At 55.1% G+C, this 22,563-nt stretch overlaps 9 protein-coding genes across 9 annotated transcripts; 5 read left to right on the top strand and 4 right to left on the bottom strand.

The window, feature by feature from the left end:
* Positions 1 to 357: 357 nt before the first annotated feature.
* On the top strand, positions 358 to 2,259 carry MKK02DRAFT_26470 (putative metacaspase; the record flags this gene model as incomplete). Its single annotated transcript, XM_053087203.1, has 12 exons — positions 358 to 527; positions 591 to 748; positions 793 to 879; positions 930 to 955; positions 1,011 to 1,090; positions 1,177 to 1,326; positions 1,373 to 1,485; positions 1,532 to 1,715; positions 1,762 to 1,909; positions 1,956 to 2,003; positions 2,050 to 2,167; positions 2,228 to 2,259. The coding sequence occupies 12 exons, from the start codon at positions 358 to 360 to the stop codon at positions 2,257 to 2,259; spliced, it is 1,314 nt and encodes a 437-aa protein (XP_052945568.1).
* Positions 2,260 to 2,572: 313 nt separating this feature from the next.
* On the top strand, positions 2,573 to 3,774 carry MKK02DRAFT_26158 (beta-lactamase superfamily domain-containing protein; the record flags this gene model as incomplete). Its single annotated transcript, XM_053087147.1, has 3 exons — positions 2,573 to 2,969; positions 3,022 to 3,165; positions 3,458 to 3,774. The coding sequence occupies 3 exons, from the start codon at positions 2,573 to 2,575 to the stop codon at positions 3,772 to 3,774; spliced, it is 858 nt and encodes a 285-aa protein (XP_052945567.1).
* Positions 3,775 to 4,365: 591 nt separating this feature from the next.
* On the bottom strand, positions 4,366 to 7,118 carry MKK02DRAFT_27079 (Rho GTPase activation protein; the record flags this gene model as incomplete). The annotated part of the gene is made up of 10 exons (XM_053087302.1): positions 4,366 to 4,407; positions 4,455 to 4,511; positions 4,563 to 4,689; positions 4,742 to 5,463; positions 5,511 to 5,615; positions 5,664 to 5,819; positions 5,870 to 6,022; positions 6,067 to 6,306; positions 6,351 to 6,545; positions 6,594 to 7,118. 10 exons carry the CDS (start codon positions 7,116 to 7,118, stop codon positions 4,366 to 4,368), a joined length of 2,322 nt encoding a protein of 773 aa, XP_052945566.1.
* A 678-nt stretch (positions 7,119 to 7,796) lies between these two features.
* MKK02DRAFT_44487 (translation machinery associated TMA7) lies at positions 7,797 to 8,642 on the bottom strand (the record flags this gene model as incomplete). Its single annotated transcript, XM_053092949.1, has 7 exons — positions 7,797 to 7,812; positions 7,902 to 7,938; positions 8,049 to 8,088; positions 8,205 to 8,264; positions 8,486 to 8,499; positions 8,557 to 8,565; positions 8,627 to 8,642. 7 exons carry the CDS (start codon positions 8,640 to 8,642, stop codon positions 7,797 to 7,799), a joined length of 192 nt encoding a protein of 63 aa, XP_052945565.1.
* Positions 8,643 to 10,604: 1,962 nt separating this feature from the next.
* On the top strand, positions 10,605 to 12,736 carry MKK02DRAFT_36848 (putative MFS transporter; the record flags this gene model as incomplete). Its single annotated transcript, XM_053089508.1, has 14 exons — positions 10,605 to 10,735; positions 10,781 to 10,812; positions 10,859 to 10,960; positions 11,010 to 11,191; positions 11,236 to 11,332; positions 11,381 to 11,462; positions 11,512 to 11,560; positions 11,613 to 11,759; positions 11,810 to 11,862; positions 11,942 to 11,959; positions 12,015 to 12,117; positions 12,175 to 12,304; positions 12,352 to 12,519; positions 12,567 to 12,736. The coding sequence occupies 14 exons, from the start codon at positions 10,605 to 10,607 to the stop codon at positions 12,734 to 12,736; spliced, it is 1,464 nt and encodes a 487-aa protein (XP_052945564.1).
* A 639-nt stretch (positions 12,737 to 13,375) lies between these two features.
* MKK02DRAFT_44485 (uncharacterized protein) lies at positions 13,376 to 14,842 on the bottom strand (the record flags this gene model as incomplete). The annotated part of the gene is made up of 1 exon (XM_053092948.1): positions 13,376 to 14,842. The coding sequence occupies one exon, from the start codon at positions 14,840 to 14,842 to the stop codon at positions 13,376 to 13,378; it is 1,467 nt and encodes a 488-aa protein (XP_052945563.1).
* A 1,514-nt stretch (positions 14,843 to 16,356) lies between these two features.
* Positions 16,357 to 17,529, bottom strand: MKK02DRAFT_24763 (uncharacterized protein; the record flags this gene model as incomplete). Its single annotated transcript, XM_053086931.1, has 5 exons — positions 16,357 to 16,509; positions 16,637 to 16,712; positions 16,769 to 17,305; positions 17,353 to 17,408; positions 17,464 to 17,529. The coding sequence occupies 5 exons, from the start codon at positions 17,527 to 17,529 to the stop codon at positions 16,357 to 16,359; spliced, it is 888 nt and encodes a 295-aa protein (XP_052945562.1).
* A 1,204-nt stretch (positions 17,530 to 18,733) lies between these two features.
* On the top strand, positions 18,734 to 20,270 carry MKK02DRAFT_33133 (uncharacterized protein; the record flags this gene model as incomplete). Its single annotated transcript, XM_053088662.1, has 11 exons — positions 18,734 to 18,811; positions 18,877 to 18,914; positions 18,965 to 19,035; positions 19,102 to 19,172; positions 19,211 to 19,281; positions 19,337 to 19,451; positions 19,592 to 19,704; positions 19,760 to 19,795; positions 19,863 to 19,919; positions 19,965 to 20,131; positions 20,200 to 20,270. The coding sequence occupies 11 exons, from the start codon at positions 18,734 to 18,736 to the stop codon at positions 20,268 to 20,270; spliced, it is 888 nt and encodes a 295-aa protein (XP_052945561.1).
* Positions 20,271 to 20,648: 378 nt separating this feature from the next.
* On the top strand, positions 20,649 to 22,453 carry MKK02DRAFT_36847 (autophagocytosis associated protein; the record flags this gene model as incomplete). Its single annotated transcript, XM_053089507.1, has 12 exons — positions 20,649 to 20,663; positions 20,715 to 20,750; positions 20,814 to 20,859; positions 20,913 to 20,967; positions 21,017 to 21,087; positions 21,137 to 21,219; positions 21,266 to 21,341; positions 21,398 to 21,629; positions 21,716 to 21,833; positions 21,886 to 22,269; positions 22,330 to 22,368; positions 22,424 to 22,453. 12 exons carry the CDS (start codon positions 20,649 to 20,651, stop codon positions 22,451 to 22,453), a joined length of 1,185 nt encoding a protein of 394 aa, XP_052945560.1.
* Between the last annotated feature and the right edge of the window lie 110 nt (positions 22,454 to 22,563).

Here is a 22,563-nt window from a genome sequence, read left to right as displayed (position 1 = left end):
AAGTAGGGAAATAGGGAAGAAGAAAATGCAATTGCTTCTACCCAATTTCTGCCATCACCTATGGCTGTGCGTCCTGGCGGCCGACAGGGCGGTGTAGCACTCTCTGTGTAAGTAAGATAGTGAGATTGGGTCTGGTGTCACCACCCAGAGAAAGAGGCATTGGCCATTGGGCGTCCGCACTGGTCCGAGGAGATAGTGCACACGGACTACCTTTGCTGCTGGCCTGCTGTGTCTTGCTCGATCCAAGCTATTAATTGTTAGCCGACGTATCTCTTGTCACTTGCCTTCCATACGTCTAGCTCATATCAAGTACCCAGACGATCAACGCGCGGATACTGACATCGCTGGACATTGAGCATGTCTTGGAGCCAATATCCCGGGCAGGGGCACCACCAGCAGCCCCCGCCTCCACCGCCTCAGCAATATGGGCAGTATCAGCAACAGCCGCAGTATAATCAGTATCAGAACTTTCCACCGCCCCCTCCGCAAGGCAATTGGGGCGCTCCTCCTCCTCCGGGCAACTATGGGTAAGTCCCACTGCGGCAGCCACAGCGCTAGTGCCCGAAGCGGGATATCGGCTGACAATGTAGTGGCTATGCCCCGCCTCCGCCTCCACAGTACCAGCAGCAGGGCAACTATGGGCCTCCTACAGGAGTACCCCCGCCCGCGCACTATCAGACCGGCTCAGCAGGTGTGCAGCCGCAACAGCAGCAGCAAGGCTTCCAGCCACCGTATGGCGGTAACCCAGGTGAGCTACACTCTCGACGCAACGACTCATGGCTGATCCAATAGTGAGACCACCGACTCAGAATCAGTCCTATGGACCACAATTCCAAGGTCAAGGTGGACCGCAGCGGCCATTCTTCCAGTACTCGCAGTGTGGGTCATCTCTATGGAGTCATGCCGGGGTGAAGCTGATAGCGAAATAGGTACAGGAAGTCGAAAGGCGCTATGCGTGAGCTGACTCTCACATCTGCCCTTGCAATGCGAGTATCTCTGATCGCCTGCAGATCGGTATCAACTACTTTGGTACCTCTTCGGAGCTCAAGGGCTGCATCAACGATGCCCGAAACGTCGAGAAGTTCTTGTGGTATGTCCACCAGCCCAATGTCCCCTGAAGACCCAGAGCCCTCCCGGCTTAGGGGAACTGAGCAAGATCACTGGCTGATCAGGTAGCACAAGATACAACTACCGCTCAGAGGATATTGTCATGCTCACCGATGACGCCCGGAACCCTCGTCAGATACCTACCAAAGCAAACATCATCGCTGCCATGCAGTGGCTGGTTGCCGGCGCGAAGCCGAACGACGCTCTCTTCTTTCACTAGTAGGTTCTACTCGGCTACATCTGAGAGGATGCTCACCAGTTTCAGCTCCGGACATGGTGGTCAGACTGCTGATCTGGACGGGGATGAGGATGACGGCTTTGACGAGGTCATCTACCCCTTGGACTTCAAGCAGGCCGGTCATATCGTGGACGATGACAGTAAGTCTGTGGTCTCGATCGACCGGCACATGGAGCTGAACATCAGTGCACAACATAATGGTCCGCGCCCTCCCACCTGGATGTCGTCTGACGGCCATCTTTGACTCTTGTCACTCCGGAACCGCGCTTGATCTGCCCTACGTTTACTCAACGGAAGGTGTCATCAAGGAGCCTAACCTTCTTGCGGAGGCTGGGCAAGGTCTGCTCGGTGCAGGGATGAGCTATCTCAGGTATGTCTTCTGCTGAAGTGTGAGGTGGAGCGAGCTGACTCGACAGAGGAGATATCGGAGGAATGATGAAGGGCGTCATGTCGCTCGGCAAGAACATCATGAACCAGAACTCTGGGGCTGCTGAGAAGACCAAGCAGAGCAAGACGAGTCCAGCGGACGCCATCTCATTCTCGGGGTGCAAGGACTCGCAGACGGTAAGCACGGATCCACGTCCACGGAGGGCAGCGCTGATACCGGAAGAGTGCAGACACGTCCATGGCTGGCCAGGCTACCGGTGCCATGTCCTACGTGAGCTGATTCCTTGGACGTATGGGCGCTGAATGCTGATGTCTAGGCTTTCATCGCTGCTCTCACTCGGTATCCTCAACAGAGCTACGTCCAGCTGCTAAATACGATCCGAGACGAGCTCAAGGGGAAGTACGAGCAGAAACCCCAGTTGTCTGCTAGTCACCGTGAGTCTGACTGCTGCGTCTCGGAAATCAGGTATGACGCCGAGCTGACCATCTCGCTAGCGATCGATACCAATTTGCTCTTCATTTGCTAGTATGGGTCAGGAGGAATAATCTGTCGCTCAAACAGGCTGGTGGGCGATAAGCGTGCTTTCTCTATGGCTTCGTAAGTCTCGCGAGATGAGATCATCTTGGATTCATCCTTTCACCAGCCGTCCCCTGCTTGTACATTCGGCGCTAAAGGAGGGATATGGCTCGGTGATGCCCAACTCAGACTCACGGATTGGGATCACCTCTGGCTCGCCATCAGCCCTGACCAGCGTCTGATTGGGTTGTACCTGTTCGCCGGAAACATCACCTCGTATGGCTATCGGGACGATCTCGCGAGATATGTCGGGCAAGTACACCATGGCCCAATCAGCATGCTCCAAACCCTCCCCTGCGCAGACTCTGTCAATCATACTCGACCTTCTAACCTCGAAGCTGATCGGATTTTGTACTGCTCGGGATCTGTCCACTACCCCTGGTATAGGTCCTGTCGATCCGGTCTTCGATGACCCTCACCGTCCCTCCCCTTTCGAGGTGGCCGCACCGTGCACCTCCATACGCACCATTTGGATCGGACATGCATCGACCTACACTCTCTTCCCTACTTCCGATCCCCTCAGATCTTTCGGTGTGCTGACCGACCCCATCTTTTCCAAGAGCTGTTCGCCTGTAGGATGGCCGAGACGGAGGGTCGCTGTCCCGTTCGGGGTCGAGGGGCTCGGACCTGTCGACGCGGTCATCATCAGTCATAATCATTGTGAGTCTCGGCTTTCTGTGCTGGGCTCGAGAGTGCTTGGCTGACCTGGTAGACGATCATCTCGACAAGCCCAGTATACGAGCTATTGAGGCTCTCGGCAGAGATACGAAGTTCTTTGTACCCCTCGGTACTGGTCGCTGGTTCGTCAAGCTCGGAATACCCCTCCGCCGCATCTTTGAGCTGGACTGGTGGGAAAGTGTCAGTCTGGCGGAGACTGAAGGGGGCTTTGTCGTCTGCGATGATTGTCCCGCGGGGAGCAGCAGGGAGAAGATGGGGTCCAAAGGGAAGCCTGCTTACTTTGGCTCCGCTGGCCGACCTGCCGATAAAGAGGGCGACCCAGCTCGAAGGCTCTCCGGCTCACTCCACGTGCAAGTCGTAGACGAGGACAACGTCCGCGCAGAATGCCGCAGCTGACATTTCGGAGCCAAAGGAGGCGTCAGACTTCAAAAACGCTGACATCGCTGAATGCGAAGAAAAGCTTGTTACAGTCGCTAGCAAGCCACAGGAACTACGAATGGACGATCTGCCCGCCCTAAAGGCGGTGTTCAAGATCACATGTACGCCCGCACAGCATCCCACAGGTCGAAGCTTCCTGTTCTTCGATAAGAATGCGACGAAATCGGCGACCTGGGTGGTGGAACAGAGCCCGTGTCGAGGGGTTTCCGGTGGTTTCCCCCAGCGAGAGGGGGCGAGAATGTTCTTTGGAGGTGACACAGGTTTCCGATCGTCGGATGTGAGCCCTGTAGCTGAATTTGTGCAAGGTGAGTGGCATCGTCCATTATTGCCGGAGATGCTGATAGCTTAATCGGCAGAAATCTGCGACCGCTTCGGACCGTTCAATCTCGTCTTCGTCCCTGCCGCCCCTGGCTCACTATCGTCCCGCTTCGGAGTCTCCGACAGGCTCGTCCGGCACATTCACGCAATCCCAGCCGACGCAGTAGACATGTCTCTGATTCTCACCGGATCTACGCAAAGCGGTCAGAACGGAAACCCGGCGGAGGTCTCGGCTCAGGCGGAGAAGGCAATCACCATCACGATGCACCATACCACCTTTGACTCGCGTAAGGGTGCACAGGAGACCATGAAGGATCTGGCGGAGGCGCGGGCGGGCAGAGGTGGTCTTAGCGGGAAATGGGAGGACGGTGGTATCGTAGCCTTACAGCCGGGACGGTGGTGTGATATGGCCGAGCTGTAGATCCGATGTGATGTCCCGGAGTAGAGCGCAGTATGTTCATGCCTCAGTACATAGTCAAGATGTATTATAAGATCACATGTGAAATCACACAACGACAAGCTGAACAAGCAAGAGACCCAACGAAGCATGGCCAGAATATTTCCCAAAATATCTCCCCGTCCCATCTCAACCCTGATCCTCCCCTGGTCGCCTGCAACCGCTTCATCTCCGCTTAGAGAAGAGCTTATTGAACAACGCCAAGATCTGCTGTGTCAGCACGCCCATCTCATTTGACTTGAGGAGCCGCTCACCTTGCCGACATTGAGCTGGACGTATTCCAGATCTAATGACGCCTGGTTATCTTTTTGCTGGTTTGTCAGCCCACACTCCATCCTCTTCGGACAGCATGCTGGACTCACCTTCTCGAGCAGGTCATCGGTCTTCAGATCCATCTCCAAGATCGGCTTTTCTCTCCCCTTGAAATGCAGAGCGATGATGAAAGTTCCGGGAGCGGGCGAAGTGAGGTTGAAGTAGATGTTGATACGCCTGGAAAGTCAGCATTCTTTCTCCCTGCGATCTATCCGCCCGTCTTGCTCACCTATTGTCGGGCACATTACTATCCATGATGATCCCCTCCTTCTCAAACTGGCTGTGAGTGAACCTGTATGGTCCCAGCACAGTCGTCTTGATCTGCTTCTTCTCCTTTCCATTCACCGTCACCACCCCTACACCGCCCGACCCCGCTCCCTTCTCCTTGGTAGTCACCAGCCGGACATTCTGGAGGTACGCCTTGTACTGCTCGAGCTGAGACCGAAGGTAGTTGTTGTGGTCGCAGATGGTCTTGTATACCGCCTCGAGCGATCTCGTCTCCAGCACGACCTTCTCCTTGGTATTGCCCAGATGAACCATCTCCGCCGCCACCTCGTCCTGCATAATTTTGTAGTCGTCCGCCTTGTCAATGACACCTGCGATGTCCAGCTCGGATAAGAGGTTCTGAACCTTGATCCCTCGGCGAACGAGCACGGGGTCTTTGGAGGTTGCGGCGCGCTCGGCGAGAGCGGGAAGATCGATGGGTCGTTTGGCGGCGATGGAGGGGATGGAACGGAGGAGTTGGACAAAGATAGATTTGGCCTCCATGTAGTTGATGTCGTTCTGCGTAACGCTATCTGACATGAGAGCGGTTGAAAGCTCCTGGATGGGCGTTTCCCAGCGCGAGTAGAGCGGGAGCTCCATCGAGCGGTTCTCTTTCCGAGGAACTTGGGCAGGGGCGGGTCCGAGGTCGTCAAGAAGAGTGCGCAGGTGAGCCTTGTCGCTTGGCGACTACCTCATTAGCTGCTACTTACTATGAAGAGATCGAAAGCACTTACCAGTACTTCAGCATGCTGCACCAGCAGTCCGTGCGTATTGTACAGCTCGTTCAGAGTGATATTGATGGACAGGTCCTTCTTGGATAGCGCCATGTACTGGTCGAGCTACTACATCAGCCATCGCCTCCTCCTCGCCGAGGTCATGATGCTCACCTCGAGCGACTCGTAGAAGTCTCCGACCTCGCACAAGTTGTTCAAGAACTGGTTCATCCGGACCTTGTTGGTCTCGACGAATGGGTTGAGCGACATCATATACTGCTCCTTGGCATACGAAGGCTTGTTTGCGAGGTTCTGAAGCATCTTGGCGATCTGATTCGGTCAGTCACAGGCCAAGAGATGGCACTACCCGGCCGGCTTACCAGGGTGAGGGTCCGCCTGGGGTGCTTGGCCGGTACGCCATCAACCAGCATGTACGCCTGGGGAGTGACAATTGCGGGGTTGATGAACCGAAGGAAGAAGAACCCGCCAATAAGAGAGCATATCGACGCGTCCGAAGCATCAGGGTATTTCCGCTGCCGCGATCAGCTCTGGTCCTGGACGGGATAAATGAGCTCACCCTGGTCAAACTCCTGATTTGCTTGCAGATCCACCTGATACCATATGGTACGCTCTCCATACTATCGATAATCGTGCTGAGGAAGGTGTTGGCGATCTCCATGAGCATAGTAAGACGAGGTACGATGATGGCCTGGACGTCGGCGTTGTTGGCTGCCGCTTCGGGAGCAACTCCGCGTGGTAACGATGCTGGAAGGGCGCCGGTGTCCTCTTCGATCTGGAGCACCATCTGCTCATACACCTGATATTTCAGCTGATGGAGCACGAAAATGACTGCAGGCTCACCTTCAACGGGTTGATCTCCAAATTCAAGTCCTTGTGCTCAATGAGGCTGTTGATCCGTTCCGCCAGCACACCTTTCAGATAGCTCTGTCCAGGTCCTCTCCGAGTGTATGTGGTCATCATCCGCGATACGGGCGTGTTGGCGCGAAGAAGAGAGCCGAACTCGGAGGTGGTCTCGAATTGGGCAGAAAGGACGGACTGTGGAGTCAGCTACTTGCGCGGCGATGTGAAGCTGGGGTAGCTTACCTGGAACATGGTCAACAGCAGGTGCTCCTCCCGCTGCTCATACTGATTTCCAAACAGCGTGAACATGACACTCTGCAGCAGCGTATCTATTTCCGCCAGACTGACTAGCCTGCACAAGCTGGCGACATGCCTCGGCTCGCTTTGGAGCAGGAAGAAGAGGTTCGAGTACATGCCCATCCTCTTCTCGTCCATGTGCGACCCGTCATCCTCGACTATATCCTCCAGCGCATCCGCCACCTCCTTCTTCTCCTCCGCTGCAATCTTGTTCTGAATGAGCAGAGCAATCCGCGAGTCGAGATACCGGACGTCCCGCTCCAGGACGAAGTTCTTCTTCGACTGCGCCGATATCCGCGATTTGAGGTCACGCAGCCGCTTCTGAGCGCGGGCGAGGTCGTCCTCGATGTCAATGTCCTGCTCGGCCGCGAGCGAGTACATCGCATTGACGGAGTACCGGTTCGTCATCCGGTTGGTGAGCCTGCGGGAGGATATGGAGGTGGATGGCGAGGGGAGGGCGGACAGCCCCATGGCTCCGCTCCCACCGCCAGTGTATGCGCCGGAGGGGAGTGTCATCGTCATGGCGTTGTGGATGAGGGGGTGTGTGATGGGTGATCAAATTGGCGAGATAGCGGAGGAATGTGGGCTTAGGGTAGGAGGGAGACCGTGGGATGATGGAAGGTGCTCCGAAGGGAAGTGGCGGGGTCCAGGAGTGATTGACCGGCTGAAAGGACCAAGTCTCTGGGAGTACCAAAGGGGACCCTCGCAAAGGTATAGGCGTTGAGCGTGTCGAAGGGCAGGGCCCAATCCAGCTGATGTTTTTGCTTGCGCACGGCCGTTTCGCAATGAGTCTCGAGATGTGGCCTGCTTTCGAGGCGTCAAGCCGAGATTGAGGTAGCTAGCAGATCGCGCGAGTTCACAGATCAGGCAATCTAAGCGAGGAAGGGGTCAGAGCAATGTGACAGAGCTAGATGAAGACAGGCCAGAGATAGAGATGATGGAGAGATATGGATGTGGGCGTAACCGTAGAGCGGGGACGAGCCAAACCCAAAAGGATCAACAACCAAAGTGCCGAAAGCGGAAATTCCTATCGACTGATAATAGCGCTAGAGTAAATTAAGGTGGAACAGCTGCATCATCCTCCGCGCCCTCAGTCCCGGAGTCCAGCCACAACGTGGAGGTGAGATAGGTGCATATCTGGAGTACCCTTTACTTCTTCCCAGACCTGTCGTATCAGCATAGCTAAACGATTCGCGTGAGGAACGGGAGTGCAGCCGGACGCTTGACGAGCAAGCGCGATTGAGGTGAACTTACTTTTTGATACCTCCTCCTTGCAGCGGTCCCTTGCCCACTAGATCATCAGCGCGTGTTCTCGTTGTACTCTGTTACCTCGAATCCCCCAAGGAAGCTTGGACCGATAGCTTTTTTTTTGTTCGGGCTTGGAACGTCCGCGATACTCACACTTCGATGCGGCCTCCTTTTGCTCCTTCTCTTCGGCTTTCTGAGATCATCAGCAAGAGGTCTATTGTATCATACCTTAACACCCCGTCAAATGAGAGCGGCGACGCGGAGGCAGAGCGGGCGAGGCAAGATAAACAAGGAAGACCTCTAACCCACCTTCTTTGCCAAGAACGCCATATCGTCCTCGTCCAGCTCCTTCTTCTCCTTCTTGGGTGCCTGTGCCGAGAGGAAAGGTCATGAGGGTATTACGAGGTTTAGTGTAGAGGCAAGGGGCCGAGTTCGGTGATATGAGGCGTGACAAGGAGAGATTGGTCGGGTCATCCATCATGGCAGAGTCAGAGCAATAGTATGAGCGATATAACAAGTCAAGTAGCGAGGAAATCTAGGTCAGCGATTAAGTCGGGAAGAATGTAGTCGTCTTGAAGACGGTGACCCACCTTTAAAGGCTTGACTGGCGCAGGGGTTAGTAACTTCCGCAAAGTCTCGGCCATGCGTCACACAAACATACCTTTACCACCTATTTTTTTCAGCTCATGCCCTTCACCAGAGCAGCACGACTGTAGCTTGCCGTGACTCACCTTGCGCACCGGGCATGTTGTATAGACTTGTCAGGAGTGAGTGAGATAAGATGAGGATGATCACCAAGTTTCCTCCTTGCGCTGAACGCAACTTTCGGCTCCGGTCATCGCCGCCCAAAGATATACCGCTTTCGGCAATTGGAAGCGTTTCAGGTGGCGCAAGGGGGTGGTTGTGGCATTGCGGCTGACAGACCGCCAGCCTCAGCACGCAAGGGGGAGAACGTGGTAGCGAGCACCAGGAGAATCACCCATGCTCTACCGCCTGTGACACCCCTGGCGCCCCCTGCACAGCCCCGACTATGCTGTAATTCTGGGTGACAACGGATGCTCCAGGTCATACACGTCACAACCGGGCACATCCCTGACTTCGAAGGCATACTCCGCCGCGATCTTCCAGCTCCTCGAACGTCCTAGAGACTGCCAATCCTTTCACCCTTTATCCTAGTCCCAGTCCTCGAACGCGTCTGGACCTGGCTGACGATGAAAGGATGTAATCGACTCGGGTTTGACCACTCATTCTTGGGGGGGTTGAACTGTCTATAAGAGGCGTTCCCCTTCCCCCAGGATTCCTCGTTCATCCATCATCCTTCCCAATCCATCTACCACATTCACAAACTTTACCCAAACAACCAAACGACCACCAGTATGTTCAAGTCTACACTCACTTTCTTCGCCCTCCTCCCCCTTCTGCTCGCGGCTCCCAACGCTCCACAGCCCGAAGCGCCGAAGCCGTCCGTGTCTACATGCCCTCCTCCTCCTCCTGCTGTGACCAGCATCACGACCACCACATGTACAAAGACCGAGACACTGCCTGCTCAAGTCACCACTACCACCGCCACCATACCCACCACCATTTACCAGACCGCGACTACCACCCAGGCTGTTACCGCCACCGTCAGTCACAGCTGCTCCATGACCTGCTCGGCCGTCACCATGCAACCCAGTGCTACTGACAGGGCGGGTGCTCTTCCTCCTGTTGCGGTTCCCGCCGGGAAGAAGCGGCGATCGACGTTCTAGGAAAGGGCGGTTTTAGTGAGCGAGAGGCGAATGCGCAGGACATTGGCTTGAAATTGAGGCTTGTAGTCAGAGGGAGGTGTATCATCATGACGCGTGATGGGCAGCAGAAAACAGAGAGGTGAAGTACTTGCTGTGTATACTTGATGTATTGGTTGTTTCTCGCTGCGTCAGCTTTGCGGTCCACAGAGCATTGAATGATGTAGAGACAGACAGTATGAAGCCGTCCAGCGGGACCCGTCTCGACCTCGATGTGCTCGGATGTAGGCCTGTGGATGTCGATGAATGACCTTCATCCTGCTGCTCACCACAGCTCGACGGCTCGTCGACAGCAAGGGTCAACACGTTAAGCCGTCTTCAGATGCTGGTACTCACATACTCATGTCTCGGTCTCCGAAATTTCGCATCTGTTTCCCGAATCTTGCAGGAGTCGTCAGCCGCGGCTGTCACTTGACCTCCCCATCAGGTTGGTATAGACGCCGATAGCGTTGGTATAGGGATCAAGCAGATTGGTATTCTGTCGCCCCAGATTGGTATTCCCGGTGACCCGGTCGACCGGCTCCGGCCCGATCAGCTCAGAACCGCGTTATCCCGAAAGCCGATGAATGAGGTATGCTGCCTCGGCGCAGCTCCGCGCACTCTGCTTTCTATCTCCCCACTATCGCCCATGGAGCTTGGAGCTCCGCCTGCCGGCAAGACAGGGCAAGCCCCGGAGAAACAGCTGGAGAAATCTGGGGGGCTCTCTTGGCCCCGCGGAGATTCAGGATGGTCTGGATTGGTATTGACCAAAGGCGCGGCACAATGCGGGGTAAGACTCTAAGAGGACCAGTATAAGAAGGGTGGGCCGCCTCTCGACTCCCCATCTCTTCCATTCCATCTGATTCCAGTGACTACTGGGTGTATATACAATCTGACGACTAACTCAACTCACGACCGCGATTTGGAGACGAAAGGAGAGGTCGGGATGGACGAGATCAAGGACCAGCGCGAGGTCCACGCGTATGCGGTTAAGCCGGCCAGTCTGGCCAATATGACCGACGAGGACATCATCGCGCTCGACAAGAAGATGGTGCGCAAGATGGACCTGGTCATCATGTGAGTAACCGACCTATCCCTTGTCTGACTCTGGCTGACCGACAGGCCCATCATCGGTATCCTATACATCTTGAACTGTAAGTCCCACGCCCCACACCGATCTGGCATCTGCTAACTATGCAGATGTCGACAGGCAGAACCTCGCAGCTGCCAAGCTACAAGGCGTCATGACCGACCTCAACATGAGCGAGGAGCAGTTCGCTACAGCTATCTCAATCCTCTTTGGTACGTCTATCTCTCCCGGATCCTGTATGGCTCTAGCTCACCCTCTCAGTCGGTTACATCCCCTTTCAGATCCCATCCAACCTTCTCATCAGTCGTCTCAACCGACCCGGTCTCTACATTTGCGGCGCCTGCATGCTTTGGGGTACTGTCTCGGCGATGACAGCGCTGGTCAAGACGTACGAGCAGCTGCTTGTTGTCCGGGTCTTCCTTGGTATGACTGAAGCGGTCTTTGTGAGTGCTGCCTGTTCCAACCGACGGGCGTAGCTGATGTACAGTTCCCCGGAGTCATCTACTACCTCTCGGCGTGGTACGTCAAGCAAGAGCTTGGTAAGCGTCTGGCTGGGCTCTTCATCGCTCAGCAACTTGGTAATGGTATGTCCACTCCTCCTATCTCTCCTGAATCTTGCGCTGACCTCATAGCCTTCGGCGGTCTCATCGCTGCCGGTGTGCTCACCATGGGAAGTCGACTTGGCATTGCTAGTTGGCGTTGGCTGTTCATCATGTACGTCCAGACACGCCGCCTGCCTTGCACAGCAGTTGACAATCCTCAGCGAAGGGGTCATCACCGTTGGCTGCGGCGCGATCTTCATCTTCCTCATGGTCAGTGGCACTTTCCTCTTGCACATTTCGGTCTCTTAGCTTACGCCTTTAGCCCGAATACCCGCACAAAGCACGCATGCTGTCACCTATCGAGAAGGACTATGCGGTCTGGCGATTGGAGTCCGAAGCTGGTCAGACGGAGGCTAAGGAGACTATAGGTACTCTTCAGTCTTTCCTCATGGCGTTGAAGGATGTCCGGGTGAGTGATTTCTCAGCTATTGAGGTTAAGTGCTCGAGCTGATCCAGCAGGTCTACACCTTGATCTTCTGCATGATGATGAGTCAGGGCATGGGCACCATCACGTAGGTTTCTTCCCTCTCATAATCCCTCTTCTTGGGCGACCGGCCTTCTGTTCTGGCGTGCAGATGCTGACTCAATTAGCAACTTCTTCCCTGCTATGTAAGCTCTATCTAAGATTCACAACCATCAAGATGAGCCTGTACTGATCGCTCAGCGTCTCATCTCTCGGCTACACCAACTTCATCTCGCTCCTTCTTGTCGCACCGCCATACATCTTGGCTTGCTTCATCTTCTGGGGTCTGTCGTACTGGTCTGACGTGAGCTCTTCCCCTGCTCGTCAACCAGCCCCGGAGCGTTTACTGATGCCCTTCTAGAAGAAGCAGACGGTATACTGGCTGCTTATGGGGTGTCTCGCCACCATGCTTCCCCTCTACGTCATCCCGCTTGCGACCACCAACACTGCGGCTCGATACTTTGCCATGATGCTCATCCCAGGGGTCGGAGGTAGGTCCTTTCCCCCTCAATACTTCAAGATCTCTACTGACTTGAAGTCTGTCCCCAGATCTTCCTCTACAAGACCATGAATCTCCACAACGCTCGTCCTCACACCAAGCGCGCTGCCGGAGTCGCTCTCATGAACGCTATTGGTGGTACGAGCAACATCTGGGCCAGCTACTGCTGGAAGAACCCTCCCAGGTACTTTGAGGGATTCGGCACCCGTAAGTACCCCTTGTCGTGTGAAGATGGGCGTCTTGCTGACTATCAGTAATGGGTCTCGCTGTCGTCTTCATGCTCGTCATCACCGGCTACCGCTTCTTCGTGCACAAGCAGAACCGAATGCTCGACTCAGGGGACGAGACGCAGATCAAGAAGGTCATGAAGCATGGCGTGACCCAGGAGCAGGTGGACATGGGTTGGCGATACGAGTGTTACTAGGCCGTCTGCCTCGGTCGTTTTGGTCATTAGCAAGGGCGGAGGAGATCTGGATGGAGTCAATGTAGGTTATCAGAAGTCAGCAGTCAAAGACCGAGCATTTCAGTATCATGCATTGTTTATGCTGTGCGTGTGATCCTTCAACAAAGATCAACATGGCCATATTGATTGGACGGCTGCGCTAGCACACCGAGGGGTCTCTGACATGATATCCGAACAGTCTGGAGGTAGCTTCGCCTCGCTCGAGTCGACACCGAACTGTATTGTAGCGATCTCTGTATATTTGACCTGTGATAGTCAGCACCGTCGCCTTCAGCGGATGAAACGCCCTGTGCTGACCTGAGCGTGAGACAAAGATCATATATTGCCCTGGTCCCGATGAGGGTGTACTTAGCAGGTCAGCATCTTGGATCACCGCAAGTGCAGTTCAGAAATGACATACCTTACATCTTGCTCACATTGGCTCCGATTTTGTGCGCATGTACTGGGCTCGTTCAATATAATAGACTTCGAGCTGGGAGGCTGGACCGCTCTGAGGAGTCGATGAGTCGCTATGAGGTCAGCTACTGTTCCGAGTACTCGTCGCCTGAGGAACTGAGACACGTACCGGGGAAGAGTCGACCATTATCACCATTATCACCATCACTCCTCCTCGACCTCGTCACTATCCTCACCCTCGTCCTCCTCCTCCCCCTCATCGCCCGCGTCACCCGCCACGTCCGAGTCATCAGATGATAGATGTTCACCCTGGTAGATCCATCGCTGATGATACGAGCTATACCCATAAAAGTTCCCAACATTTTCTCCCTCCTCCGACTCCGTCTCTCCCTGCTCTTCCTCGCTGTCATACTCAAAAACGCTGAGGACATCCGCACCGTCATCACCGGGTTGGACGTCGTCCCAATCCACCCTCCCCGCCTCGCCTCCCACCTCTTCCACGCCACTGCGCCAGACCCTTGAGGCTACGCCGTCGGCCCAGCCATTCCTTACACAATCCCACCGCGCCATCTTGGCCGGGCTGCACATGTACGCCCTAACATGTGCGACCCTGCTGAGGAACCGCGCCTCATCCCACAGGGGGAAAGCTTGGGAGCAGCCGGTCTCCAAGTACTGGTCCGCACGGAGCGTCTGGCAGATCGCGCGTTTGATGAGTCGCTTGTGCTGGATGAAGGCGGTTTCCGATAGGGGAGAGAGCCAGATTGTGACGGGTACGACCTCACGCGAGTTACGGATGGTCCAAGCGACCGTCCGAGCGAAATGCAGCTCGGCCCGTAGCATCCCGGTGATTGAGAGATCCTGTTGTGAGGAGCTGATATCGAAGAAGATATCGTAGGAGAGGAGATTGGGGAAACTGGCAACGCTGTCGCGATCGCCGGAGGAGATGATGAAGGGGGTAGGATATGGATGAGGGTTCTTGTACGGAATGATGTGCTCGAGTCTTTTGACGGACGGCCAGTGCGCCGGTTCCGAGCCGTAGACATGAGGATAGCGCGATATACGAGCGAGCGCCGCGAGGTCTCCGACGAGAAGCAGGTGTTCTGGCTGCAGGCCGACCAAAAACCACGGGGCTACCGGATGGACAATCCGCCCCGCCGGGATGTCCACCGGGTCAGTCCGCAGTATCAGCGTACGAAGATGTGGCAGGGCGTAGGGCGTTCCCGTTCGACGGCAAACCATATCCGTGATCTGCGCATTGTCGAGCCAAATGGCAGCACTCTCCGTGATGTCCACCGTTCGAACGAACTCGAACAAGCGGGATTTTGTAGGACTCGGCAAGCCTTTATGGCGATAAGGGATAGCCAGATTCGTACGCTGATACCCGGCGCCCGGTACAATTTTGATGTCGCGATACAGCTTCTGCCCGGCGACTTCGAAACATTGCCGGTTGACGCGGAGGACGCGTGCCAATTGATGCGGCAGAAGGTATTGGCATATCTCTGCGATGATGGATGGATGGTTCCGGAGAGAGGAGCGTCGCAATGGTGAGGGGAGTGTAGGAGCTGAGTCCGGGAAGGGCAAAGATGTGGACGAGGTAGAAGCCAAGTCGGTCGCCTGGATCAGCGAGGTCGACGGAGCGCTCACCTTTTTGGCTTTGCTTCGTGGAGCCATTTTGTGATCTCACCGACAACTCGGGGTTCTTTCAGGGGATTCTTGTGGGTCCGTCGAGCTGTGGACTACTCTCAGGAGACAAAGATAGTCGGACGATGGTATGACCTTAGATGAGCAAATGCAAGTCGAGAGGAGGATGAGGAAACAGTAAAGAACGCAGAGCTCGGCATCAGCATATGAGCTTGCCGCTCCACATACCTCAGACAATATCCTGATCCCACACTGCCCCAAAGGCTGTGTAGACGGTGGCTGACCAGATTCTCAGCTGGCCGCTGGTTCCTTGGTGAAACGGAACTCCAGTTGGTCATGTGTGGCACTTTGTCCGTATATGAGCACCCCCCTGAGCACAACGACTGATACGTGATCTCTTCGACATCAATAACTTCCAGATCTGCTTCGTCTACTCATGCTCGTCCTCGCCTTCTCCACCAGTCCCAAAGCCCCCTCTCCCGCCACGTCATCCACCACTTCCGCCCACCCAAACTGCACCCCCTCCTCCTTCAGATATCTAAACATCACGTCCCTATACGCCACCTGCCTGAGCACACCGCCACCGAGCACCAGTCCCGCCTCCCCGACCTTCCTTGGTCGGGTCTTGGACCTACACAGCTGGTGTACGAGCGAAACGATCGGAGCGGCCAGTCGGCCAGCCGAGTCCTCTACTGCGCGGATGGCGAGTGCGTCGGGCGGCGAGCGCGCGCAAGCGGCCAGGACGAGTCGGGAGAGGGACGAGATCTGGAGCTTGCGGTTGTTGGTAGCGTCAAAGGGGCTTAGGTTTGGGTCTAGGTCGTGCTATTCGTGTAAGCTTTCGCCGCCGTGGATAAGATGGCGGACGTACCGCTTTGCCTAGTATCTCCGGAGTCGTTTCCACCTCAAAGTGCTCCCGCATGTCCTTCGCTAGGCCGTCTGTAATTTCCAGCTCCTCGTCGAACGCGTCGACGGCAAAGCGGATCGCGGTCCTCCCGAGGTCAAAGGCTGACTGATCAGCTACTCCCATATGATCAGGCTGGACAAAGTGGGACTTACCACTGCCATCATCCCCCAGTAGATACCCAACCCCACCTCGTCTTCCGATCCCTTTGACCCCTCCTTCTTCCACCTCAAGTCCGACCACCACGCTCCCTGTCCCCGCGATGACTGCCACCCCCCATGGTGCGTGTCTTTGCAGCAACGGTCCGCCGAGCAGATGCGCATCGTTAAGCACCGATAGCGAGGGGAGATGATGGAAGAACGGAGATAAGAGAACAGACATGCGGGTCTCGTCGAGTGGGGTGTCGCAGCCGGAGATCTAGACATCAGCTGAGGTCGAGCAGTCTGGATCCAGCGACTCACGCCAGTCCAGACATCTGCAAAGACGGCAGGGCAGCTCTTCGCTTTCACGCCTGCGTCTCCTGGAGAGCGTTGATATGCACTTGGCAGATTGGCCACAGCTTTCAGAACGGTACTCCGGATTCTGAAACCGTCAGCACAGTGATGAAAACGGAGCGAATCAGCACGCACTCACATCTCGGATGTCATTTGTGCTCCCACCTTGGTCCGTCAGCGATGGAGATCTTGAAACGGACGACCTGACACACCTCAGCCATGTTACCATTACCACCCTGCGCTCGAGCGATGACCTTTCCCGCAGAATCTGCTATTGCCGCGTCTGTCTTTGTACCCCCACACTGACCGGATTAGCAACAGCATCGTTAGTGCGGAAGCAAGAGATCAACGCACGTCAACGCAGAGGTAGAGCTGATCCTGCATTCCACTATTTGAGCTTGCCGGTAATTGCTGTCCTGGGGGCGTGACCTTCTTAAATGCCACGGTGCAAACGACCGTCCCAACCTTGCCGCCGAAAGTGTACGATTTGTGGGGTACAGATGAGCTAGAGCATCAGCGTAGCTACCGAGTTTGAACAAGCTGGGTCAAACTTACTGATACTCAAAACCCAAACCCTCTTTTGTCCATCTCCGCTTGATCTCCTCCTCCGTGAAGTTACAGCTCGTGATCAAGAAGGATCCGCCAGTCTTTACCAGCTTGGCGACCTGCTCCGGATATACCACAGATGGTAATCTCCCTCCCCGCTCCGCCACGACCTCTTGGCTGAGACACAGCGCATCAAAAGTCCCCTTGTCGAGTACGAGATCCCACTGCTCCTCCATATCGTCCGCCAGCAGGTCGCCCGTCCGCCATTCCACCTTCGCCGGGTTGACCACCTCGTCATTCTCCTCCGCGTCGGCTCTGAGAGTATCTCGTCGATTGGCCTCTATTGATCTGGACAGGCGAGTAGACCCCTCGGAATAGTCGATACCGGTGAGATGGAAGGGTTGCGGGCCGGAGGTCTCAGGCGAGGTAAGGAAGGAGAGCAGCAGTGTCCCATTGCCTGATCCGCACTCGAGGACTCGTATGAGCTCTTTGCTTGGGGGCAAATGTTCGGTCGCCCACTTGCGCATTTTGGTGACGCTGGACTCGCCAAACCTGTTCGTCAGCTCCAGTCATCAATCGACCCAAAGTGAATAGCTCACCACACCTCTCCTTCATCTCCCACATCATCATACACTGCGTTTTCCCGGCTGTACTGCTCAGCTCATGCCTGCTTCGCCTCAGCTCCAAGCTGGAAAGACCCACTCGTAGACACCATCCCAGTGTTCTTTCGTACCGAGCTTGGAAGGCGGAAGCTCTTCCTCCTCTCCGACAGTCATGTTGCAGAGTCTTGCGGTATTGATAGTAGCTCGTGAAGCTCGGAGCTCTGGGTGTATACAAGTAGCTTTATGCACACAATCCAGAAGGTCGAGGCGATTTCCTAGGCTTCTGATGTCAATTACGTCAGCTGTGCCTGATGTTTCAGATCGATAATTACCGCATTGGGTGAAACAACCTTATTAGCACACGTTGTGGGGAAAGCGCAGGTTCAGTACCAAAGGAGCCACACAGAGTGAGGAATGCGGATGTCCGTGCGCAGCACACAGGCGAGGCTGACTAGAGCCAAGGATGGCTTAGCTGGTAGGGAGATCGTCAAGCACCGTACATAGCACTAGCCACATACATGTTCATGTAGCTCTTGCTCTGTCCACCTGCAGCTTGACCTATCGACACTCGGTGCTATTCCCATCGACATCTATACGGCTCGGCACACTCCTCGTATCCCTCTCATACCCCTCTCCTGTGCGCCAGTCCTCCCTGGTTCACCTCGATCTCCTCTCTTTCGCTAGCCATCGATCCGGCTTCCACCCTTTTTCACCACAACGTCGAGCGCAGCTTTGATCTTCGCGCGCAACGGAACAAGCGCGGATAGTCGTGATCTGGATGATAGCTGTATGTAAAAGCTGGAGTGCTTCGGTACCGCGACGGCTTGCAAGCGGTTGTCTGGCAGACCACCTGTCTCGGAGCTTGGGCAGCTGCTTGGGCCCTCGGGTCCCCCAGATCCAGATCCGCATTCCTTGGCGATTGCGTCCTTTCCGAACCTTCATTTCATCGATTTGTCAGGCGCACACACGTCCTTCCCACACGCTTTCTTCGCTTCCATCTGCTCCGCCCCGTGTTGTTCCGTGGCGGGCCCGCACTCAAAGGAACAAGAATGTCCGGCGGTCGTCAGCCTCCTGAGACGGCCACCGCTATGTAAACCTTCCTGTGCTGATCCTGCTGACTCCGGACCATAGCCTTCTCTCACTCTTAGACAAACATCCTCGCAAGCACCAATTAGACTAGACGACACGCCTTATCTCCTCGCCGATCATGCTGTCCCCAGGTCGGACACCTCTGCAAGACGCGGTACTCAAGCAGTTGATCGGCGAACGGATCCTCGGTTTCTTCGTCAAGTGAATCAAGTCCGCTGTGCCCAGCCTCAGGCCTAGAGCTAGAAGGATTGAGCTGATCCTGTGTAGTACAGTCCTTGATTGCGTCATGATGGGTGTGGTGGTTGTACAGGTATTCGCATACTGGCCCCATATCCGAACGGACAAGAAGCACATCGTGGCTTTGGTCGTAAGTGATCATGTTCTTGATGTCGTCAAGGTCGCACAATAGCTGCACCCAGGCGGACAGAGCAGTGCGCGGCTGTCATCTCGACTACTGCTACGACGATATTGTGAGCATCCCGGTGACCACCTGAGCACACAGATGAGCTGATGATCGCAGTCTCATGACTTGGGTGAATCACCTCTTCGTATGGAACTTTGGAGACTATTTTCCCTTCACAAGTATCGCTTGTGAGTATATATCCTTCTCTCTGTCCTCGTCGGGGCCCGATCTCTGAATGTGTGCTGATGACTTAGGGCTCACCAGAGACTTCATCCTCATGATCACTGCCGTCTGCATCGTTGAAATTAGTCAATTCTCACCAGTTGTCAAGGCAAGGAGTAGAGCACATCAGCTGACTGACAGATTTTCTACGTCGACAGAGCGTGCAGACTTTACCGCCACTGGTGGCCAGCCGTAGTCCTCAGTCCCTTCGTGTGAGTCCTAGCTCGCCATCTGATGATGGGCCCGGAAAGTACGCTGACGCGAAAGCTTCGCATCGGTCGCGTTCGGTATCGCGCTCCTACTCGCCCTCAACCGCAGATTCGAGCTCATCACACCGGAAACGATCAGGGACCCGGGTATTGCGGTGCTCACTTATAGTTGGGTAAGTCAATTCCTATCCCTGCACGAGTCTTGGATCTTCGTTTAGTCTTAGCCTCCTATCATCCTCTCAGCTCGGGTTCCTGCTCCAGCCGGTGGCGCTGTCAATATCCAGACAGGTAGTCTAAGTGGCTGACAGTACAGCACGGCTTTACATTGGCTTCCGACTTTCTCATCACTTGCCTTATCGCATACGGGCTCAAGCGCGTCAAGACAGGATGGACACATACCGACTCGATGTTGCGCCGCTTGATCATGTGAGTTCAAGCCGATGGTATCCCAGTCTCTGTCGTTTAGAGCTGATATTCATAGACGATTCTTCGAGACGCAATCACCAGCTCTCATCAGGTCGGTCCACATTAGGATCGCTATGGCTCGGACTGAGCCTGAGAAAGGGAAAAAGCTGACTTTACAGTTCAGCTGCTACTCTTATAGCTTGGAACAAGCGCTACGACGTCGCCTTGGTCTTCCTGTGCGTCCCTGCCCATGGTCTCTCTGTGCCATAGCTGACATCCAGCTCCGTACAATCCAAGATTTACACCATCGGCCTCCTCACAACCCTCATCCTCCGACCAACGGCCGGTGATGGCAACACCTCCAAGTCGAAATCCTCGTATGCCGGCTCTAGCGGGAACGCCTACTACCCCAAGCCCAGCTTGATAGGTGTGGATGGGGAAAGCAATCGTGAGTCTTGAGCCGTATCTTGTCACCCTTCACCGTATGGTGGATGGGGTAGGGCGCTGATGTAGTAGCTGAAGGATTTGAGAGGTCGACAGATGAGTTCGCGTATGTCCCAGCTTTGAGGTCAGGCGGGCAGCGATAGGTCCAAGTCAATGGTAATGAAGGTAGTGCAGGGGACGTGTGCGGAAGCTGGGAAGTGCTGGGGCTTGAGGATGGCGAGGTCTATGGACGCGAGCGGACGACGGGAGTGTGGATGAAGGACTCCCTGGGCAGGATTGGAGCTCGGTTCTCATGCATCCCTTCCCCCGCCGTCTTGTGCCACACATTCACTAGCTATAGCTTAGGATCACGCTTCTAACAAACATTACGTCAGCTGTGCCTTGTGTTTCAGATCGATAATTTCCTTATTGGGTGAAACAACCTATTAACGCGCGCCTGAGCGAGCGGTGACGCGCAGAGGACAGCTTGAAGGTTCCTTCATCCATCCATCCTTCTAGTACTGTATATCGCTAGAACTACAATGCTCTCCTTACAAGTAAGATCATCTCTGAAGGTTGATACGGCGAGAAAAGCTGACGTGCGTCAGACACAGTACTGGGCAGTCAGGGACTATCTTTCACCCGTACGTCCTTTCGCCACCTGGGCCCTGCATGCAGCGGATCGTGCGTGACTAACGCGACGACAGGTGCTGCGCGAGAGCAAATTCAAGGAGCATGGTAGAATCACGCCAGGTGAGCTGTTGTGAGCTTTTGATATGCTCCGGGGGGGAAGCTTACCCAGACAGAGGAATTTGTCGCTGCCGGTGATTTCCTTACCGACAAGTTCCCGACCTGGCAATGGTGAGCTAGATTGCCGAAAGTAACCTCGGATCCAAGCTGATCTTATCAGGGAGAAAGGAGATGCTTCTCGCGCAAGAGATTTCTTGCCGACAGATAAGCAATATCTCATCACCCGAAACGGTCAGTTGAGCGCCAAGGCATGTGTCTTTGCGGAAGCTGACGAGTATAGTCCCATGCCTTCGACGAGCTATGGCCGTCAACTATACCGACGCCGATGAGGACGCCGAGAAGCTGATGAGCTTCCTGGACGAGGTGCGTGATACCGTGCGATCCTCAGTGAACGCTGCTGATGCACCAGGCGGACGAAGCACCTGGACCAGACGGAAAACCAAGATCAGGAGAGGACGACTGGGTAGCTACCCATATCGGACGAGGTGAGCTTATAGTTCTCCCGATTGTTTGCGCACAGATCATCAAGCTAACATAGCAGCATCGCAGACCGACCCAACTATCAATGACATTCCCGACATGTCTGACTCTCCATCAGCACCGGCGGCTGCCGATCCATCAGGCGCTATCGCCAATCTCAGGCTCGATGATCGGGGAGACGAGGTCAAGGAGGAGATCATCCCTGATATGGACGATATCCCAGATATGGAGGATGAGGGTGCGGGATTGGAAGAGGAGGATGACGCTGCAGTCAGGATTGTGCACCCGAGCGCGTGAGTCTCTGCTCATGAGAGCTCAGCTATAGAGGAGTGACTAGCTGTGGGCTGGTCATCTCAAGAGCTAAGCTGATACTCCGCAGATCTGACATCAAGTCTACTGCTGGCCAGAATCTGCTGCAGGTCCGGACATACGACTGCTTCATCAGCTACGATAAGCACTATCAGACCCCTCGGTTCTGGTTATTCGGCTATGACGAGGTGAGTTGACGGTAGCTTTCGGTCATGATGTACCTAAAGCTGACCATACCAGAACAAGTCACCCCTCACGACCACCCAAGTCTTCGAGGACGTCCCCTCCGACCACGCGTTTAAGACGATGACGATGGAGCCCTTCCCTCATTCGGGCCAACAACTCGCTAGTGTCCACCCGTGCAAGCACGCCAGCGTCATGAAGAAGTTTATCGATAGGATGGACGAGCATCAGAAGGAAGGCTCAGGATCAGCAGCTGGTCAGCCGGCGGGAAGTACGCCGGGGAAGAGGGGCTCGGCGGGCGGACGATGGGGTCTGGGAGGGATGGTGCGGAAGGTGACGGGTGGGAGCGGGGTGAAGAAGGAGGAAGGAAAGGAGAAGGAGGTTGAGGCAGAGGGAGAAGGGGAGGTCAGGGGGTTGCAGGTGGACTTTTACCTCGTGATTGTGAGTCATGGCAAAATTGATCGTGTCTAGTCATACTCTCGGTCATGCTGACGTTCACAGTTCTTGAAGTTCATTGCTAGTATAGTACCTACTATCGAGGTAAGCTGGAGTCACATGTGCGGATGACAAGTTGAGCAGGCGCTGATCCGTACAGGTCGACAGTACAACCGCAACGACTCTCTAACCCTCCGATATCCTCCTGCCGTCAGCGTACCTACGATCTTGTACATATGATATAGCATATGGCTTCATGTGTGATGACAAGATGCGAGGGAACATGTGGATAACCGGAGA

This window comes from Dioszegia hungarica, assembly GCF_025882075.1.
Source record: "Dioszegia hungarica strain PDD-24b-2 chromosome Unknown MKK02contig_8, whole genome shotgun sequence".
Lineage (NCBI taxonomy): Eukaryota > Fungi > Basidiomycota > Tremellomycetes > Tremellales > Bulleribasidiaceae > Dioszegia > Dioszegia hungarica.
This window is presented reverse-complemented; position numbering and strand designations above follow the sequence as displayed.